Below are 17,088 nucleotides of genomic sequence, written 5' to 3' on the forward strand. Positions count from 1 at the left end.
GAATAGACCTAGAAAGCAAAATTAGACAAATACAGAATGGAGAAACAGGATTTATAGATAGCTCGATAATGATAGATTGATATATGGAGAATCTGATTGGCAGGACACTAAGCAACTTCCAGGTACTGCCAAAATCAGATAGGACCTGAGCCACATGACCTCGATCATCATGGATACCTGGAAAGAGGACAGACTCCACATACACTCAGGGGAAAATCATTGTTATAGAGCCACAAACTCAGCAGAGGAACAAGGTCAGGGTGGATGGACGGGTCAACAAAATGACGAGATCTCATTTCCTGTTTCTTACCAACAGTCAGAATTGGTTAAATTTTTTAAACCATGACCAAGATAATTGTGGCCAAACCAAACCAACCTTATCTGATTGTATTTAACAAAAGTGACAGACAAATTATTTTTTCTTCTTCATAGGGTCTTCAGATCAGAAAAAGCTTATATGTGATGTTCTGCAGTCCAGTTATGACAATGATGTATTTTATGTTTAATTTGGACGACTTGTTGAAGTGGTGGACCATCAGACCAACATAACCATCGGCTCTCAAAATCTTCTAACAAGCAAAATTTTATTTATATTTTTAATATGAAGTTCAATAATGCCATTTGCTGGTGTGTGGCTTCATTTCAAAGTACACTCTGCAATAGCAGGTCTGTTTTGTTTGTATATGCATATGTATGTATATATGTATATGCTACAACATACACAGACTCTCCTATCCATGTTAAAAATGTAATTGTCAGATGAATATGATGCAGTTTTGCCATCAGCGGTAGAACAGTAAAACAGCCGCCTCAGTCATCTCTTTGGAAGCGCTCCAGCCTCCTCTCGGTCTGTCCCAGTCAAATGATGGGAAGTCCCCACACTGATTAGGGGCCCCTTCAGGAAAGTATCCACCTCCTCCTATACAGTACTGGAGAAAGAACCACAGAGTATGGATGCACTGTATAGCATTGCACATATATTATATAATGCAGAAGAGCAATGATGGATTCAGACCCACATGTTCAGTGTTGCATCCAGTTGGCTTAACTCCGGAGCAGATAGCCATGGCTGCACGTTCATTGTTTATTGCTCTGAATGTGATGAAACCAGCTTCAAACTCACCTTTCATAAAAAACAGAAAAGAAACAATTTAATAGGCTACTTTGCTAAACACAGAATCCATTTCTGATATTTTGACAACTGGCAGTTATTAACTTGTTTTAGCTGCTTAACAATTTTATAATTCAAGGTTCACAGTCAACCAAGATATATTTATTTTAAAAAGGAACAGATTTACTGCTCATTGCGCTGAGCACATAACTCCCCTTTAAACCACAAATTGTTGTTTTTACATTTCTCTTTGTACCAATTAAACAAAATAGATATCAAGTTTTAATTAAGGAGATTATATTTTAACTTTGGAGAGAGCTAGGCTAGCTGTTTCCCCCTGTTTCAAGTCTTTATGCTAAGCTAAGCTAATCGCTTCCTACTGGTGGTATCAACCTGCTCATCTCATTCTCAGCAAGAAAGCAAACATGTTTTCCAAAACTATTCCTTTGAGAAATACTATTAATGTGATGAATTGTTGGAAAATGTAATTACATATTAATGGTTGCAAAGTATTACAAATGTTGTCTTTCTTTAGGCCCCCCAATTTCAATTTTAGTTCACTTCTGCTGCCTCTGAAAACCATCCACTAAGATATCTAACAAACATGTCAGCTGGTGGACAGCAGAGAGATGATTTGAAATGCAATTTGTGTTCCCTAATTCTACTTAATCACTTTTTTATATCATTCAAAAAGATGTTTTCTTCCATAAATACAAGTAACAATGATTGATACACAATAATGATGGTGAAACAGCTTCTTCTTTAAAAATAAGCTTCTTACTTCTTGAATTGGGTCCATATAAGTTGCTGGTGGACTCTGTGTCTCCATGGTCATACACAATGCGAACAGCTGGTCCTCTGGCGCTGCACGAGCCAACGTTGTATCTCACTGGATATTGCTAAAGGAAAAGCATGTTATAAAGAGCTAGAAGTTCCTGTAGTCTAACTACTTTACAATTACTTCCTTACTGACTAAGTCACCTTGAAGAGCTGCAAGAGGTTCCCCCCGTACAGACGGAGGAAGTGGTTGCCAGTGTGGTAGCGGAGGATGGCTGCCAGCTTCCAGTGCTCCAGTGGGAAGTTGTTGGGAACATGCCACACAGACATGTCTTCTGCTACTATATCATAGTAACCTGGATTCTGTGAAAATGTACACTATTATCACAGCTCTAATCATGCTTTGGATCACATTTCAATTGTTAAATGATGAAATGACAGACAGTGCTCATTATTCCATCTTGAGACTTGCTATACCTCTGACAGTGGATGGACACTAACTGGGCACAGTAGAAAACGCTGTTATCTGCCAACTAGTGACTAATGAGTCACAAAAACTGAGTCCACATGCGTCTCTTGGGGAATGTGGATTATCTGGTTTGCAGGTGGAGTTAGTAAGCACCAAGGGCAGCATACAGCAAACCAAAACTTTAAAGTAATATCTACAAGCGTGTTCCCACACCCGAATGCAAATGAGGAACACATTTCGTCAAAAAATGTGTGGGAGATGAAAAAAAGGATAAGGTTACTGTATCTGATCATTTGATATAAAATATTATAAAATATAAGAGATATTCAGCAATGTGGTGTCGGAAAAAGTCACATTCTGACAAAAGATTGAATGTCAAAAACATCAACTCAGGTTATTTTTTATAAATGACATTATGCCTCTCCTCAAGATTTCCCAGCATGCAACAGTAAGAACAATCAATGTTTCTCAGTGTAGTGAACGACAGGTTCACAATTTTTGAAGCCCGTCTTAAAACAATAGTCAGGTGTTCATTTACATTGAAACTGTTTTTGCTTGCTGTGATCTTTCCTCCTCCATACTTACACTCTTACAAGTAAGGGTTCCAAAAGGGTTCTTCTTGAAGGGCTGAGATTCTACCCAGAACCATTTGCTTTTGAAAAACCCTTTTTGGAAGAAAGAGTTCTTCAAGGATTGCTGAAAGCATGGGTATTAGAAGATCCTCACCCTAAAACATTCAAATGTTTACCCATATTTCACATAGTATTTTTAAATGTACATGTATCTGGATCAATTCAGTTTACTTGTGTTCTGCCATAATCTTTCTTTACCATCATTTCATGCCATACAATAGTTAATTGCGTACCTGTATTGAACAGACACTATGTTAATTGGTTAGTCCCTCTAATGTGAGATACACCGTGTATAGGTGTTGTAGGCTGTGGAGAGACCATAGAGACGAGGGTTGGGTTGTGAGGCATTTGTCTTTTGAAGACTTTTTTTATTTTTTTTATTTTTATTTTTTTAATAATTTCTAATTCATGATGAACAACACTTAACTGGTGCTTTTATAAGGAGTGAGAATGTAAGAATACAGTGCATATATATAATGTAGCTACATGATGTGCTCTCTGGTGGGAAGATCATGTCTTAAACCCGCATTCTTCAAAATAGCACTGCTGTACTCTTACCCACTGAGCCACCATGTCAGTTTTGTTTTGACCACCGTGATTACAACCTCTGGCAATTGCCCTAATTAAATTGCCCTTTATTTTCTCCTAGGAGAGTGAGCAGTTGACCCTCCTTATCTATTTTTCCTTTATTATGGATGGTGGGAGGGCTGGGGGGGATGGAGGGCTACAGAGTGGAGGGGTGTTGGAGCTGAGAATTGAACCTCAGTCTCCCAGTGGAAAGGCTGGGGTTTAGTATGTGGGGCCTGGGAGCTGGCTGCCCTGCCAGGGTTAGTATGTGGGAGCTGAGAGCTGGTTTCCCTATGTCTTCCCTATGGATTGCACCACATGGTCTGCCCTTCTCTACAAAACAGGTGTGACATATCAATAGTGATTACTGTTCACACATTTTATGATCACCTGAATCAAGGTAAGCTAAATCTGATATCTTATTTCAGCAAGCTTGATTCCAACTAAGGACTTTTATGGTGACAGGTGGACTGTTTTAAATATATTAATGTGAAAACTTTGTGGGGTTCCCTCACTTTCACCTTGTGTGCCAGTTAAGGTTTTTAGTAAAGGAGTTGGAGGACAGGCTTATTCAATCTGTTCTGCTATTACGATTATTATGTGCCCATACTCTGATTGCTCTCATTGGACCATGCATTACTCTGTTGTTTGTAGATGGCCTATTGCTTCATCTGGTGTAGTAAGTATACCTTGGCTTGATGCTACTAACTGTCTTTTTTTCTCTTCCCTCTCTGCTATGTCACTATTGCTGGAGATTACATGAATTCACCTGCTGAGGACAGCCTGATGTGCCTGGCTTGTTTGTGTCCTCTTTGTCATGTTGCTGATTCCACTGGTCCTATGCTCACTTTTGACCTGTCCCCGCCGGGACCTACACAGCCTCTCCTGATTTGTTGGTTTATCCTCAGAGAGTCTCCCCTCCTTATGCATCATTTTTCCAAGATTTTTAAATACATTTTTTTCTCGTTCAAAATTGTTTGAATGTTTTCTCAATGTCAAAATTGTAAAAATTGGTAATTGTAACCTAGACTGTTAAAATGTTGGATGACAACAATATAAAATATATGGGATTCAGTAACTTTTTGCCTGATCTGTAGAATACAATGTGGTTCTTGATCGAACCCTCAGAAGACAAGAGGGTTCTGGGTGAAACCCTTGAAATATAATAGGGTTCTTGGTGGAACTCTCTAGGTGAGTTTGAAATGAAACCCTTAGAGAGTGAAAAGGTTCTGGAAAGAACCCCTAGTGAGGGTTCTGGGGGAAACCATTACACCATAGATGAGTTCTCTGTGGAACTTCTCATAGGGTTTTCTGGGTGGAACCTTTCACATATGGTTCTAGGTATAACTCTTTCTGTTGGGTTCTAGGTAGAACCTTCTAAAAGGGCTCCAGGTGGAACCTTTTTAAAAGGTTCCAGCTGTAACCAAAAAGGGTTTTCCTATGGGGACAAGCCAAAGAACCCTATATGATTCTACTCAGCACCTGGTAAGATACCAACTTGATTTGTTTAAATCAGACTGCTGAAACCTCTAATTGTCATCTAATGAGCTTTTAAAATATTTTTGTACAGAATAAGGACTTTCAGGTCTAAGTTAACCTATTTTCTGAAATACTGAGAAGATACTGTTTGTGCATGAAAAGGATTCTCTTTACATGGCATTCAATACAGTAATATTTGTCAGTGTCCTATAAAAGCGAATATTGTTGTACGTGGCATGTCTGTGTCGGTACCTTAAAATCATCTGAAGTGGCACCCTCTGCTGTTCCAAAGGTGTTTCTGTTGGACCAGTTCCCGTCTCCATCTGGCACATCAGCATTGTTTCCCTGCTGGCTGGACCAGCGGTCACCCACTGTGCATTTTCCATAAACACTGTTCTCATGGACGCTCGCCACCAGCGTCCAACCGCCTCCTGCAGTGGTCATATCACAGAAAGTCTGATAGACCATGCCGTTAGCAGTGGTCAGGTAGTACAACCCATCTGAAAATATTAGAAAATATTAAATATAATATAAAACAATACCCACCTTTGTTTTACCATTCATCTGCTAGTGAGTTGTATGACAAAATATTTGTTCAGAACATGTGTTTGAGGGGACTGCAACACATTTAATTTATTAAACTTTAATTAGATGTTTAATTTTCCATTGCATTAGAAGTCTATTTAATTTCAAAGTACTGCATGAACATCTCCTGCAGGTATAGCCTGCTCACCTTCCTGTTCATTATATCTGTCCCTCATCTCTTTACAGCTCCTCGCAACATAACTGGATCTGTTCCTCAGTTTCTCCAAATGTTCAAAGTTTGTCCTGGTGAGGTTCTGTGTTGTCTTGACATCTCTGATGACATTTATGTGGGTGAGCTCCTCATTTACTGAAAATAAAGTTAGATAGCAGTGATGTACTGTTGGAAATAGCAGTGAATTAGCATATGTATCTTGAGTATATATGTTCTATTTTACCTGGTCCTGCAAAGGATGCATGTTCCACTGACACCAAAACCACCAACAGCAAAAGAGTACGATATAACATGTCTGTGAAAAAAAAAAGAATATTTGTACCGATTACTACAGACTAGAGTATGTTATTCAGTTGTAGGAAATCCTCCTCCAGCATCAAATGTCCTTTGTATTTTCAGTTACCTCTTAAATTCAGTTGGCAAACTGCTGTAATAGACTGTTTGACCAATTACCTTCTGAAAAAGGGCTGCAGGACAACTCATCCAAAATATTCATTCATCCATTTATAAACAGGCTATCACAACATTACATTTGTAATGTGTTTTTGATAACTGCAGACTTGACGGATTATTGTAAGGGCCCTTTATTATTGATTTAGTCACATGTACAACTGCAGGTGACTGGCTGACTTGTTGCCAAAGCATTTTAAGATAAGAAGTTCCCATTGCCATTCAATGACTGTGTCCTTCTTTATGGTAGCAATATAGTTATAAATGTTGCTAAATAACTGCTTATGGGTCACTCTAATAAGTCATCATGTCTGTTGTTATAAATGTTGGTATGTTATTAATAAATGATCATGTTTACATAAACCATCAGCAAAGGTTGCCTGCAGTTATGAATGTTAATAAATCACTAATAAAGGGTCCTTACCATAATCCATCAAGTCTGCAGTTGTACATGTTAATAAAGTGATTTTGATCTACATGCCCTGCAGCCCTTTTCCAGAAGGTAAGTGGTCAAACAGTCTCCTTGAGGGACTGCTTACAGTTTATCCAGTCTGTCTTAAAACAATATTCAGGTGCCCAAATGAACATTGAAACAGGTTTTGCTCGCTGTAAACATTCCTCCTGTTCATACCAGCCATTAAAAGATCCAGTTTTAATGTGCCTTCAATGTAAGTGATGGGGGACAAACGTCACAGTCCTTCAATGCAAAAATGCATTGAAAAGTGCATCTAAAGGTAATACGAGACTTCAGTCATCCAAATTAGCCAATTCAAGTGAAAATCTTCCAAAGTTACATCCTTTTTATTATTAATTTCCTTCTTTTTGACACTATCTTTTCATTCCCACTTAACAAGGACACATAAAGAGGGAATTTTGTATTAAAAATACTGTAACTTTGAAAGATATCCACGTGATCTGGCTTAAAACATTTTTGCTCAAAACAAGTACTGTGGATTTCCTCCAATGGTCAGTATGAAGAGGAGGATTGATTATAGTTTCATTACATGTTCATATGAGCACCTGACTATTGATTTAAGACAGACTTGAAAAACTGTGAACCTCTCCTTTAAAAAACTAAAGAGAAAATCAAAGTTTCATGTTGGAGGAGGATTTCCCACAACCTGGCAACCCAAAACTTGATGCTCAGAAAGTGGTACCCATTATTTCATGCACACACAAATCATTAAAATACATCTACCAAAATTTGGAAATTTGTCAAAGCAACATTCTCCTGATATTAAATATTATTCTTGTTGCTCTTCAATGTAATCTCCTTTCTGCTTTTACATTCATGTATTTTTTGATCAGATATTACATTAAAATATAGGACAAGTTTCAGAAACAGCATCAAGATTTTAAAGCATTTATTTCCTACCTGTGTTGATTGCAATATGATGTGTTTTGGTCAAAGCTCGATCACTACTTTACTTCACAACTACTTTATGTCTTGTTTATGAATCTTGGTTGACGTCTTATGGCTCAAAGTGCAAATTGATTAATATTTAACCACTCAGACACGGAAAACATAATGAATGTCTTCCTGACTGATGTTTGTTTATTAAACACAATATTTACCTCACACGTCTCACCTTTGCCTTTTTTGTCACATGAAAAGGTCCAAGTCAGAAATATTCCCCACAATATACTGAGGAGAATGATTAGCTAAAACTTGCATGTGACGTTCTTGAGTCCAGTTATGACAATAATGTATTACTATTGTATTATTATATATTGTATTATTGTTTAATTTGGACAACTTGTTCAAGTGGTGGATCATCAGACCATGAGACCAACATAACCATCAGCTCTCAAAATCTTCCAACAAGCAACATTTTATATTTTATTTCCATATGAAGTTCAGTAATGCCATTTGCTGGTGTGTGGCTTCATTTCAAATTACATTCTGAAATATCAGGTCTGTTTTCTGTGTAAATGTGACTTTCATATCCATGTTAAAAATGTAATTGTCATATGAATATGATGTAGTTTTACCATCAGCGGTAGAACAGTAAAACAGCCGCCTCAGTCATCTCTTTGGAAGCGCTCCAGCCATGATCCAATTCCAGTCTGTCCCAGTCAAATGCTGGGAAGTCCCCACACTGATAAGGGGGCAGTTCAGGGAAGTATCCACCTCCTCCTATACAGTACTGGAGAGAGAAACAAAGAGTATGAATGCACTGTATAGCATTGCACATGTATTATTCAATATATAATATATTCAATTTCAACTTTATGGAGCAGAATGGAAATGTATTCCTTTCTGGTTTGAGCAGGCCTGTAGTCTCCTAGCCTCTTGATTACTCGGCAATCTTGAGCTAATCATTGTCTGTGGTTACCCTATAAAGGCAGGTAGTTGTGTTCTGGGTGCTTCCCTGACGCTAAACGCACGCCCCGCCTCCGTTCACCGGATTTCCGCAACTGCTGCAGGTAAAAAAGTAGTTTCCATGCTGGTCCTCAAAGTTTGCTCCCATGCCGTTGCTTATGTTAGTTTATGGCTTTGTAGATCCCTCTGTGGTGACCCATCTCCCTCAGAAGTGATCCCCTCATTGGAATGCTGTCGGTAGGTTCGCTTCTCTCGCACCGCAAATTTCATTATTGTAAGCGACGTGGGTGTGACTGAGGCAATAAATCAGTCCAATACGTTCTGGGTTCTCCTCATAAGTTTAGTCATGTTCAAATACAGCTCAGTCAAGTCATCACACTTCTCACCCTTTTCTCTCCTTCTCTCCCGTCAAAACTACCCACTGTCTGAACAGCGCCGCCAAGCGGCTGACACTACAATATCACCCAAACACTGCATCACTAAACATATGCAAACAGGCAATGTTCAACAAAACACAGTAAACTGATGTTTAACCTTACATTTACACAACGTTTGCCCATAAGACACAACTTCACTCTTACACATTGTCCCCCCCTTACACAAGAAGCGTCCTTGCTTCCAAATAGGTGTAATGAACTACTTTATGCTTAACAACAATATAAACAGATGATGTTGGCAAAACAACAACAAACAACAGTGGAACAGGATACATTTTTTTTCCTTGTGTTTGCCTATAACATCCCAGTGTTTTTTTTTTGTTTTTTTGTTTTTTTCTTGTACTTCTCAATTAAGCATATAAAACAGACAACAGTTCATTCAACAGTCCTGTAACGCACTGGGGGACGTACACAACGACCTGACTTAGTCCTTACTCCCGTGAAAGGCTGAACTACAGGAGACAGTTCACTGGAATGTCCTGTGGCAACATTGTCTCCCACCTGTGTTGGGTGCTAGTAGCACTCTGGGGCAGAGGGCAAACATTTGTCTGATCCCTAGGCGCAGTCACAGAGCACCCAGGCTTATTTGGGTGCCTGTATACATAAGGTCTGGAGCCTGAGAGTGCAGTGAGCAGTGGGAGACCTGGGCTGTTTGCTGGTACAGTCAGTTCTGAAGGTGAGGGTGGAACTGGAAGTCTGTCAGCTGACCAGGCTGAACGATAAGGTTTCAAGCGATTGTAGTGAATGAGCTTAGGTTTAGCTCTAGGGTCCCGTTGATCCAGAAGTTCATAGTCTACTCCAATGTCACCTGTGCCTGAGTCAAGCCGTCGTAGAACTTTAAAAGGGCCGGTCCACTTAGGTGACAGTTTTTGTCTAGCAAGGGCAGGAAGGTCAACCCACACTAAGTCAACTGGCTCATAGGCTGTGTGTTTCATCCGACGATCATAGTGGTGCTTTTGTTGAGCACCTACTGCCTCAATGTTATGTGCAACAGAGTGAAAAGCAGCACACAGTTTCAGTAATACCGAATTGGCATATTCACTTGGAGTACCTGGTGTGGCATTTGAAAGTCCTGGTGAGTCTCCTAGGAGGAGATCTGCAGGCAGGTGGACCGCTCTGCCATGGGCCAGGAAGAAAGGAGTGTGTTTTGTGGAGGAGTGAACAGTCGTGTTGTATGCAAATTCAACCTGCCGTAGATGGTCATCCCATTCACCTCCTCTGGTACACAGATATTTTGCTAACTGAAACTAAGCATCTGATCTGTGCCCCTTGTAATGTCTTTTGTGAACTGAAGTGTCCAGAGAGTGAATGTCCATGTAAAGTTTGAAACACCTCCTTCCGCAAGTTTCTAGGAACTACAATCTGTAAAACAAGGTCACCTGGTGGAGGTCTGATTTTGCGACACAAAAGACCATCAACAAGGGTGAGTTTAAGAAACTCTCCCCAGTACTGTCTCATTTCAGGTGAGGCTGCTTTAATGTTTGAGAATGGTGGCCAGGACTGAACTGTCCACCGTTACAGCTGCAGTATCTGGTGAAGAAGACTGCACGAGTGATATTAAATCCATAGCAGTCGAAGCAGTGGGTACAGTCTCTGAGCAGGGTGCCAGCTCAGTGGCTGGAGTGCACATGGATGACTCTATTGGGTCTGTTTGAGTGTGAATGGAAACACATCTCACCTGATTGGCTGTAACCATAGGGGTGGTGCCTTCAGCTGTGAAGGGACGACGGGACATAGAGTCAGCATTGGCGTGTTTTGTACCTTGTCTATATTCAATTGTCCAGTCATAAAGGATCAATTTCCAGAGCCCATCTTGCCCTGCGACCTGTAGGATCACAATCCAGAGCCATCTTCCTCAGGGAGAAAAGGGGTTTGTGGTCAGTGATGATGCGAAAGGGGTGACCTGTCAAATATTGGCGAAAGTGACGAATGGCCCATATGATAGCCCACAGTTCTCTTTCATATGTAGGCCATCGTTTCTCTGTTTTTGTCAAAATGCGGCTGCCATATGCAATGACATTTTCCCTGTTTTCAGCATTCATCTGTGACAGAACACATCCAATAGCTGTGTTGGATGCATCAGTGAAGAGTAGAAACTCGCGTGTGAAATCTGGATAGGAGAGGATGGGTGTGTTACACAGAGCATGACGGAGGCTTTCAAATGCTCTCTGCTCAACCTCAGTCCATAAAAATGTCTTTCCTTTCTGAGTGAGAGCATGTAGGGGCTCTGACATTTTAGAAAACTGGTAGATGAAGCGCCAGTAGTAAGAGCATAGCCTGAGAAATGCTCTCACTTCACTGGGGTTTGTAGGCGCAGGCCAGTCTCTCACTTTCTCAATGTTTTTTGGGTCACGTTTTAGTCCTGCAGAAGAAACAACATGTCCCAGGAATGCCACTTCCTGTTGAGCAAAGCAGCATTTTGAGGGTTTGAATTTCAGATTGGTAGCTCTGAGGCGATCCAACACCTCTCTTAAATGCTGGAGATGGACAGAAAAGCTGGAGCTATAGACAATAATGTCATCTAGGTATACCAGGCATGTCTTCCACGAGAGACCCTGTAGCACTAGCTCCATTAGATGTTGAAAAGTTGGGGTGCATTTACCAAGCCTATGGGCATGACACGAAACTAGTAAAGTCCTATACCTGTGGTGAAAGCTGTCTTTGCTTTGTCTTGCTCCTCTAGCTGCACTTGCCAGTACCCTGATGAAAGATCCATTGTGCTGAACACCGATGAGCCTCTGAGTGCATCCAAGATGTCGTCTGTCCTGGGTAAAGGGTGTGCATCCTTTACAGTGACTGCATTTAAGCCTCTGTAGCCCACACAGAAACGCCATGTGCCATCTTTTTTCCTGACCATCACCACAGGTGCTGCCCAAGGGCTGTGACTAACTTCCACTATTCCTTTTTCCAGCATTTCATCCACATGTGACTGGATCAGTGTTTGCATTTTTGGGGAAGTGCGATATGCACGATTCCTAACTGGGGGTGCATGGTTTGTGTAGATTTTGTGTTTGACAATGTCTGTATTACCAAAGTTTGTGCTGGTTTTACTAAACACATCCTGGTAAGATGAGAGCAAGCTGTGAAGTTCAAACCTCTCTGCACTTGTCAGATCTCCACATTTGACATCAAAAGGCAGTTTGGTTGGCTGCGTGACATTAGTTGGCAGGCTGGATGGTGGTACTGGGCAGGTGGACACCTTACATACTGGGGCTGAATCCTGAATTACCTCAGTGTCAGATACAAGGGTAAACTGTCTTAACTGCATACCTGAATGAAGCACCATAGGTCCATGTGTTGGGTTGATGATGCGTGCAACAGTACAGCCATTTATAGCAGTAGACAGTGTGCGGGCAACTGCGATACCATCCATCTCTAGTTGTCGGGGTTCAAGACAGCCACTGTAGCTGCCTGGTATGCCTGCATTTACAGGCATACCAAGTCATCACACTTCTCACCCTTTTCTCTCCTTCTCTCCCGTCAAAACTACCCACTGTCTGAACAGCGCTGCAGAGCGGCTGACACTACAATATCACCCAAACACTGCATCCCTAAACATATGCAAACAGGCAATGTTCAACAAAACACAGTAAACTGATGTTTAACCTTACGTTTACACAACTTTTGCCCATAAAACACAACTTCACTCTTACATTATGTTGCGTGTAGTGAACGGGTGTTTTGCTTCTAGGTCCCCTGAGTAGTAGCGGCATAGGCTCCATAGACGCTCTCTCTCTCTCTCTTCCTGAACTTACAGACGCTGCTTGATTGGTATGTAGCCTATTATGGCGTCAGGTTCATCATCTTTTTGGCAGCTGTCATTCTCATTTTAATTTGATTTTTCATTATGTATTACAGGAGTGTGGGCCCTGGCCAGCCGCATAGTAGCCTACCCGGGAGCTGCTGCGGCCATTCTTGCCCACACCGCAAGAACGCTGCTGCTTTGCCTTTAATAGCGTTAATAATCACTGTCTTTGTTTCGATTTGTTTGGTCGGGTCTGCTGCTGCTGCTGTATTGAAGGCTGGCAGTACCGCGACTAGTACTCTTTTTTAGCTGAGTTGTTTTAATGGTGTGGGTGTGAGTGTGCGTGTGCGTAGTGAGCAGGGGTTTTTCTTTTTCGTTGTCATTGGTTGTTTATTCTCAGTTTTGCTTAGTTTAGTTCATTTATTTGTCTCCACTTTATAGCTTACATAATGATTTCCTATTACTAATATTGTTTTCATAGTTTATTTTGTTTGCTTATCCTCAGTTTTGCTTAGTTTGGTTCATTCATTTGTCCCAACTTTATGGTTTATGTAATGGTTTCATATTATTAATTTTGTTTTTCTAGTTTATTTTGTTTTATCTTTTTCTAGTTAGTTGTACAAGTACAGGGCTTTCGTTTTTATGCCCTGTAATGAATATTGTTTGATATTGTTTGTGTTTATTTAGTTAAGTTTTGTTTGTTAGTTTATTCTTTTTTTTCTGGTTTTGTTTGTTGGTTGAGCACTTTATTGATTTTGTATCCCTTTTTATTTTTCAGGAGCTTAGCGCCCACTGTGGTGGGGTTGGTGACTGTAGGTGATGGTTCCTCCTTTTTCCTGTGTGCTGTGTGTGTGGATGTGTGTACACATGTGATTCGGGGTGACTCTCTTCTGGACACCTCTCCTACCTCCCCTCCACTGGTAACCCTCGGCCCTGAATGATTCCCCTGCCCCTCTTTTTAATACCTGTGTGATCGGAACGTTTAATAATTGTTTTTTTTACTAAATTTTGCTATTGTTAAAAATAAAGAATTGATGGTTGGAACCACGTCTCTCGCCTCTTGGCGTACGAACCTGATTGCCTTTTGAGTTAATGGTACTGGTCTGAGGTAACACTGGTCCCTGGGTAAAACCCCCAGGGTGGCGTAGTTGGATTCTTTTGATAACACTGGTTAGTGCCCTTTAATCCCTTATACCTCTTGCCACAATCATTATTATTCAAACTTTTCTCTGTCTCAAGAGTTCACTTCTGCTGCCTCTGAAACCCATCCACTAAGATATCTAACAAAACTGTCGGCTGGTGGACAGCAATTTGTGTTCCCTAATTCTACTTAATCACTTTTTTACAAGATGTTTTCTTCCATAAATACAACAATGATTGATACACAATAATTATGGTGAAACAGCTTCTTCTTTATAGATAAACTTCTTACTACTTGCACCAGGTCCATATAAGTTTCTGGTGGACTCTGTGTCTCCATGGTCATACACAATGGGAACAGCTGGTCCTCTGTCGCTGCACAAGCCAACGTTGTATCTCACTGGATGTTGCTAAAGGAAAAGCATGTTATAAAGAGCTAGAAGTTCCTGTAGTGTAACTACTTTACAATTACTTCCTTACTGACTAAGTCACCTTGAAGAGCTGCAAGAGGTTCCCCCCGTACAGACGGAGGAAGTGGTTGTCAGTGTGGTAGCGGAGGATGGCTGCCAGCTTCCAGTGCTCCAGTGGGAAGTTGTTGGGAACGTGCCACACAGACATGTCTTCTGCTACCATATCATAGTAACCTGGATTCTGTGAAAATGTACACTATTATCACGACTCTAATAGTGCTTTGGATCACATTTCAGTTGTTAAATGATGAAATGACAGACAGTGCTCATTATTCCATCTTGAGACTTGCTAAATCTCTGACAGTGGATGGACACTATTAGCGCTGTTATCTGCCAACTAGTGACTAATAAGTCACAAAAAGTGAGTCTACATGTGTCTCTTGGGGAATATAGATTATCTGGTTTGCAGGATGGAGTTAGTAAGCATCAAGGGCAGCATACAGCAAACCAAAACTTTAAAGTAATATCTACAAGCGTGTTCCCACATCCGAACGCAAATGTACATCAAAAACATCTTGACGCAGGTTATTTTTCATAAATGACATTATGCCTCTCCTCAAAATTTCCCAGCATGCAACATTAAGAACAGTCAGTTCAGTGTTTCTGAGTGTTAGTTGAAGGACACGTTCACAATTTTTGAAGCCGGTCTTAAAACAATAGTCAGGTATTCATTTACATTGAAACTGTTTTTGCTTGTTGTGATCTTTCCTCCTCTATACTTGGGAAGATACCAACTTGATTTGATTAAATCAGACTGCTGACGCATCTAATTATCATCAAATGATCTCTAAAAATATTTTTGTATAGAATAAGGACTGTTTTAGGTCTAAGTTAATCTATTTTCTAAAATACTGAGAATATACTGTTTATGCATGAAAAAAATCCTCTTTAAATGAAATTCAATACAGTAATATTTGTCAGTGTCCCACAAAAGCGAAAATTGTTGTATGCAGCATGTCTGTGCTGGTACCTTAAAATCATCTGAAGTGGCACCCTCTGCTGTTCCAAAGGTGTTTCTGTTGGACCAGTTCCCGTCTCCATCTGGCACATCAGCATTGTTGCTCTCCTGGCTGGACCAGCGGTCACCCACTGTGCATTTTCCATAAACGGTGTTCTCATGGACACTTGCCACCTGCGTCCAGCCGCCTCCTGCAGTGGTCATGTCACAGAAAGTCTGATAGACCATGCCGTTATCAGTGGTCAAGTAGTGCAACTGATTTGAAAATATTAGAAAATATTAAATATAATATTAAAAAAATACCCACATTTGTTTTGATTTATTATTCATCTGCTAGTGAGTTGTAGGACTAAATATTTGTTCAGAACAGGTGTTTAGGGGACTGCAACACATTGAATTTGTTGAAACTGTAATAAGATCTTTAATTTTCCATTGCATTAGAAGTCTATTTAATTTCAAAGTACTGCATGAACATCTCCTGCAGGTAAAGCCTGCTCACCTTCCTGTTCATTATATCTGTCCCTCATCTCTTTACAGCTCCTCACAACATAACTGGATCTGTTCCTCAGTTTCTCCAAATGTTCAAAGTTTGTCCTGGTGAGGGTCTGTGTTGTCTTGACATCTCTGATGACATTTATGTGGGTGAGCTCCTCATTTACTGAAAATAAAGTTAGACAGCAGTGATGTACTGTTGGAAATAGCAGTGAATTAGCATATGTAGGAATATCTTCAGTGTATGTGTTCTATTTTACCTGGTCCTGCAAAGGATGCATGTTCCACTGACACCAAAACTACCAACAGCAAAAGAGTACGATATAACATGTCTGTGAAAAAAAAGAATATTTGTACCTATTACTACAGACTAGAGTATGTTATTCAATTGTAGGAAATCCTCCTCCAGCATCAAATGTCCTTTGTATTTTCAGTTACCTCTTAAATTCAGTTGGCAAACTGCTGTAATAGACTGTTTGACCAATTACCTTCTGAAAAAGGGCTGCAGGACAACTCATCCAAAATATTCATTCATTCATTTATAAACAGGCTATCACAACATTACATTTACAACTGCAGACTTGACGGATTATTGTAAGGGCCCTTTATTATTGATTTAGTCACATGTACAACTGCAGGTGACTGGCTGACTTGTTGCCAAAGCATTTTAAGATAAGAAGTTCCCATTGCCATTCAATGACTGTGTGCTTCTTTATGGTAGCAATATAGTTATAAATGTTGCTAAATAACTGCTTATGGGTCACTCTAATAAGTCATCATGTCTGTTGTTATAAATGTTGGTATGTTATTAATAAATGATCATGTTTACATAAACCATCAGCAAAGGTTGCCTGCAGTTACGAATGTTAATAAATCACTAATAAAGGGTCCTTACAATAATCCGTCAAGTCTGCAGTTGTACATGTTAATAAAATGATCCTGAATGGATTTTGATCTACATGCCCTGCAGCCCTTTTCCAGAAGGTAAGTGGTCAAACAGTCTCCTTGAGGGACTGTTTACAGTTTATCCAGTCTGTCTTCAATACTCAGGTGCCCAAATGAACATTGAAACAGGTTTCGCTCACTGTAAACATTCCTCCTCTTCATACCAGCCATTAAAAGATCCAGTTTTAATGTGCTGTCAATGTAAGTGATGGGAGACAGATTTCACAGTCCTTCTTCAATGCAAAAATGCATTGAAAAGTGCATCCAAAGGTAATACGAGGCTTCAGTCATCCAAATTAGCCAAGAACTTAATTACATTAATAAAGCCATTAATTA

General features: G+C 40.2%; 2 protein-coding genes and 1 pseudogene across 2 annotated transcripts in view; 1 reads left to right on the plus strand and 2 right to left on the minus strand.

Moving 5' to 3' along the window:
* The window catches only part of LOC122979425 (intelectin-like), a 41,351-nt gene that overhangs the window by 8,973 nt on the left and 15,290 nt on the right, over positions 1-17,088 (plus strand). The window lies entirely within an intron of this gene.
* Positions 600-8,384, minus strand: LOC122979427 (intelectin-like). The gene is made up of 8 exons (XM_044346861.1): positions 8,235-8,384; positions 6,016-6,087; positions 5,769-5,927; positions 5,288-5,535; positions 2,093-2,251; positions 1,893-2,010; positions 1,020-1,123; positions 600-929 (listed from the first exon to the last, which is right to left on the minus strand). Exons 2-8 carry the CDS (start codon positions 6,083-6,085, stop codon positions 783-785), a joined length of 1,005 nt encoding a protein of 334 aa, XP_044202796.1. The 5' UTR covers positions 6,086-6,087; positions 8,235-8,384; the 3' UTR covers positions 600-782.
* LOC122979426 lies at positions 8,237-15,881 on the minus strand (annotated as a pseudogene).

Source organism: Thunnus albacares, chromosome 3 (genome assembly GCF_914725855.1).
Source record: "Thunnus albacares chromosome 3, fThuAlb1.1, whole genome shotgun sequence".
NCBI classification, from domain to species: Eukaryota; Metazoa; Chordata; class Actinopteri; order Scombriformes; family Scombridae; genus Thunnus; species Thunnus albacares.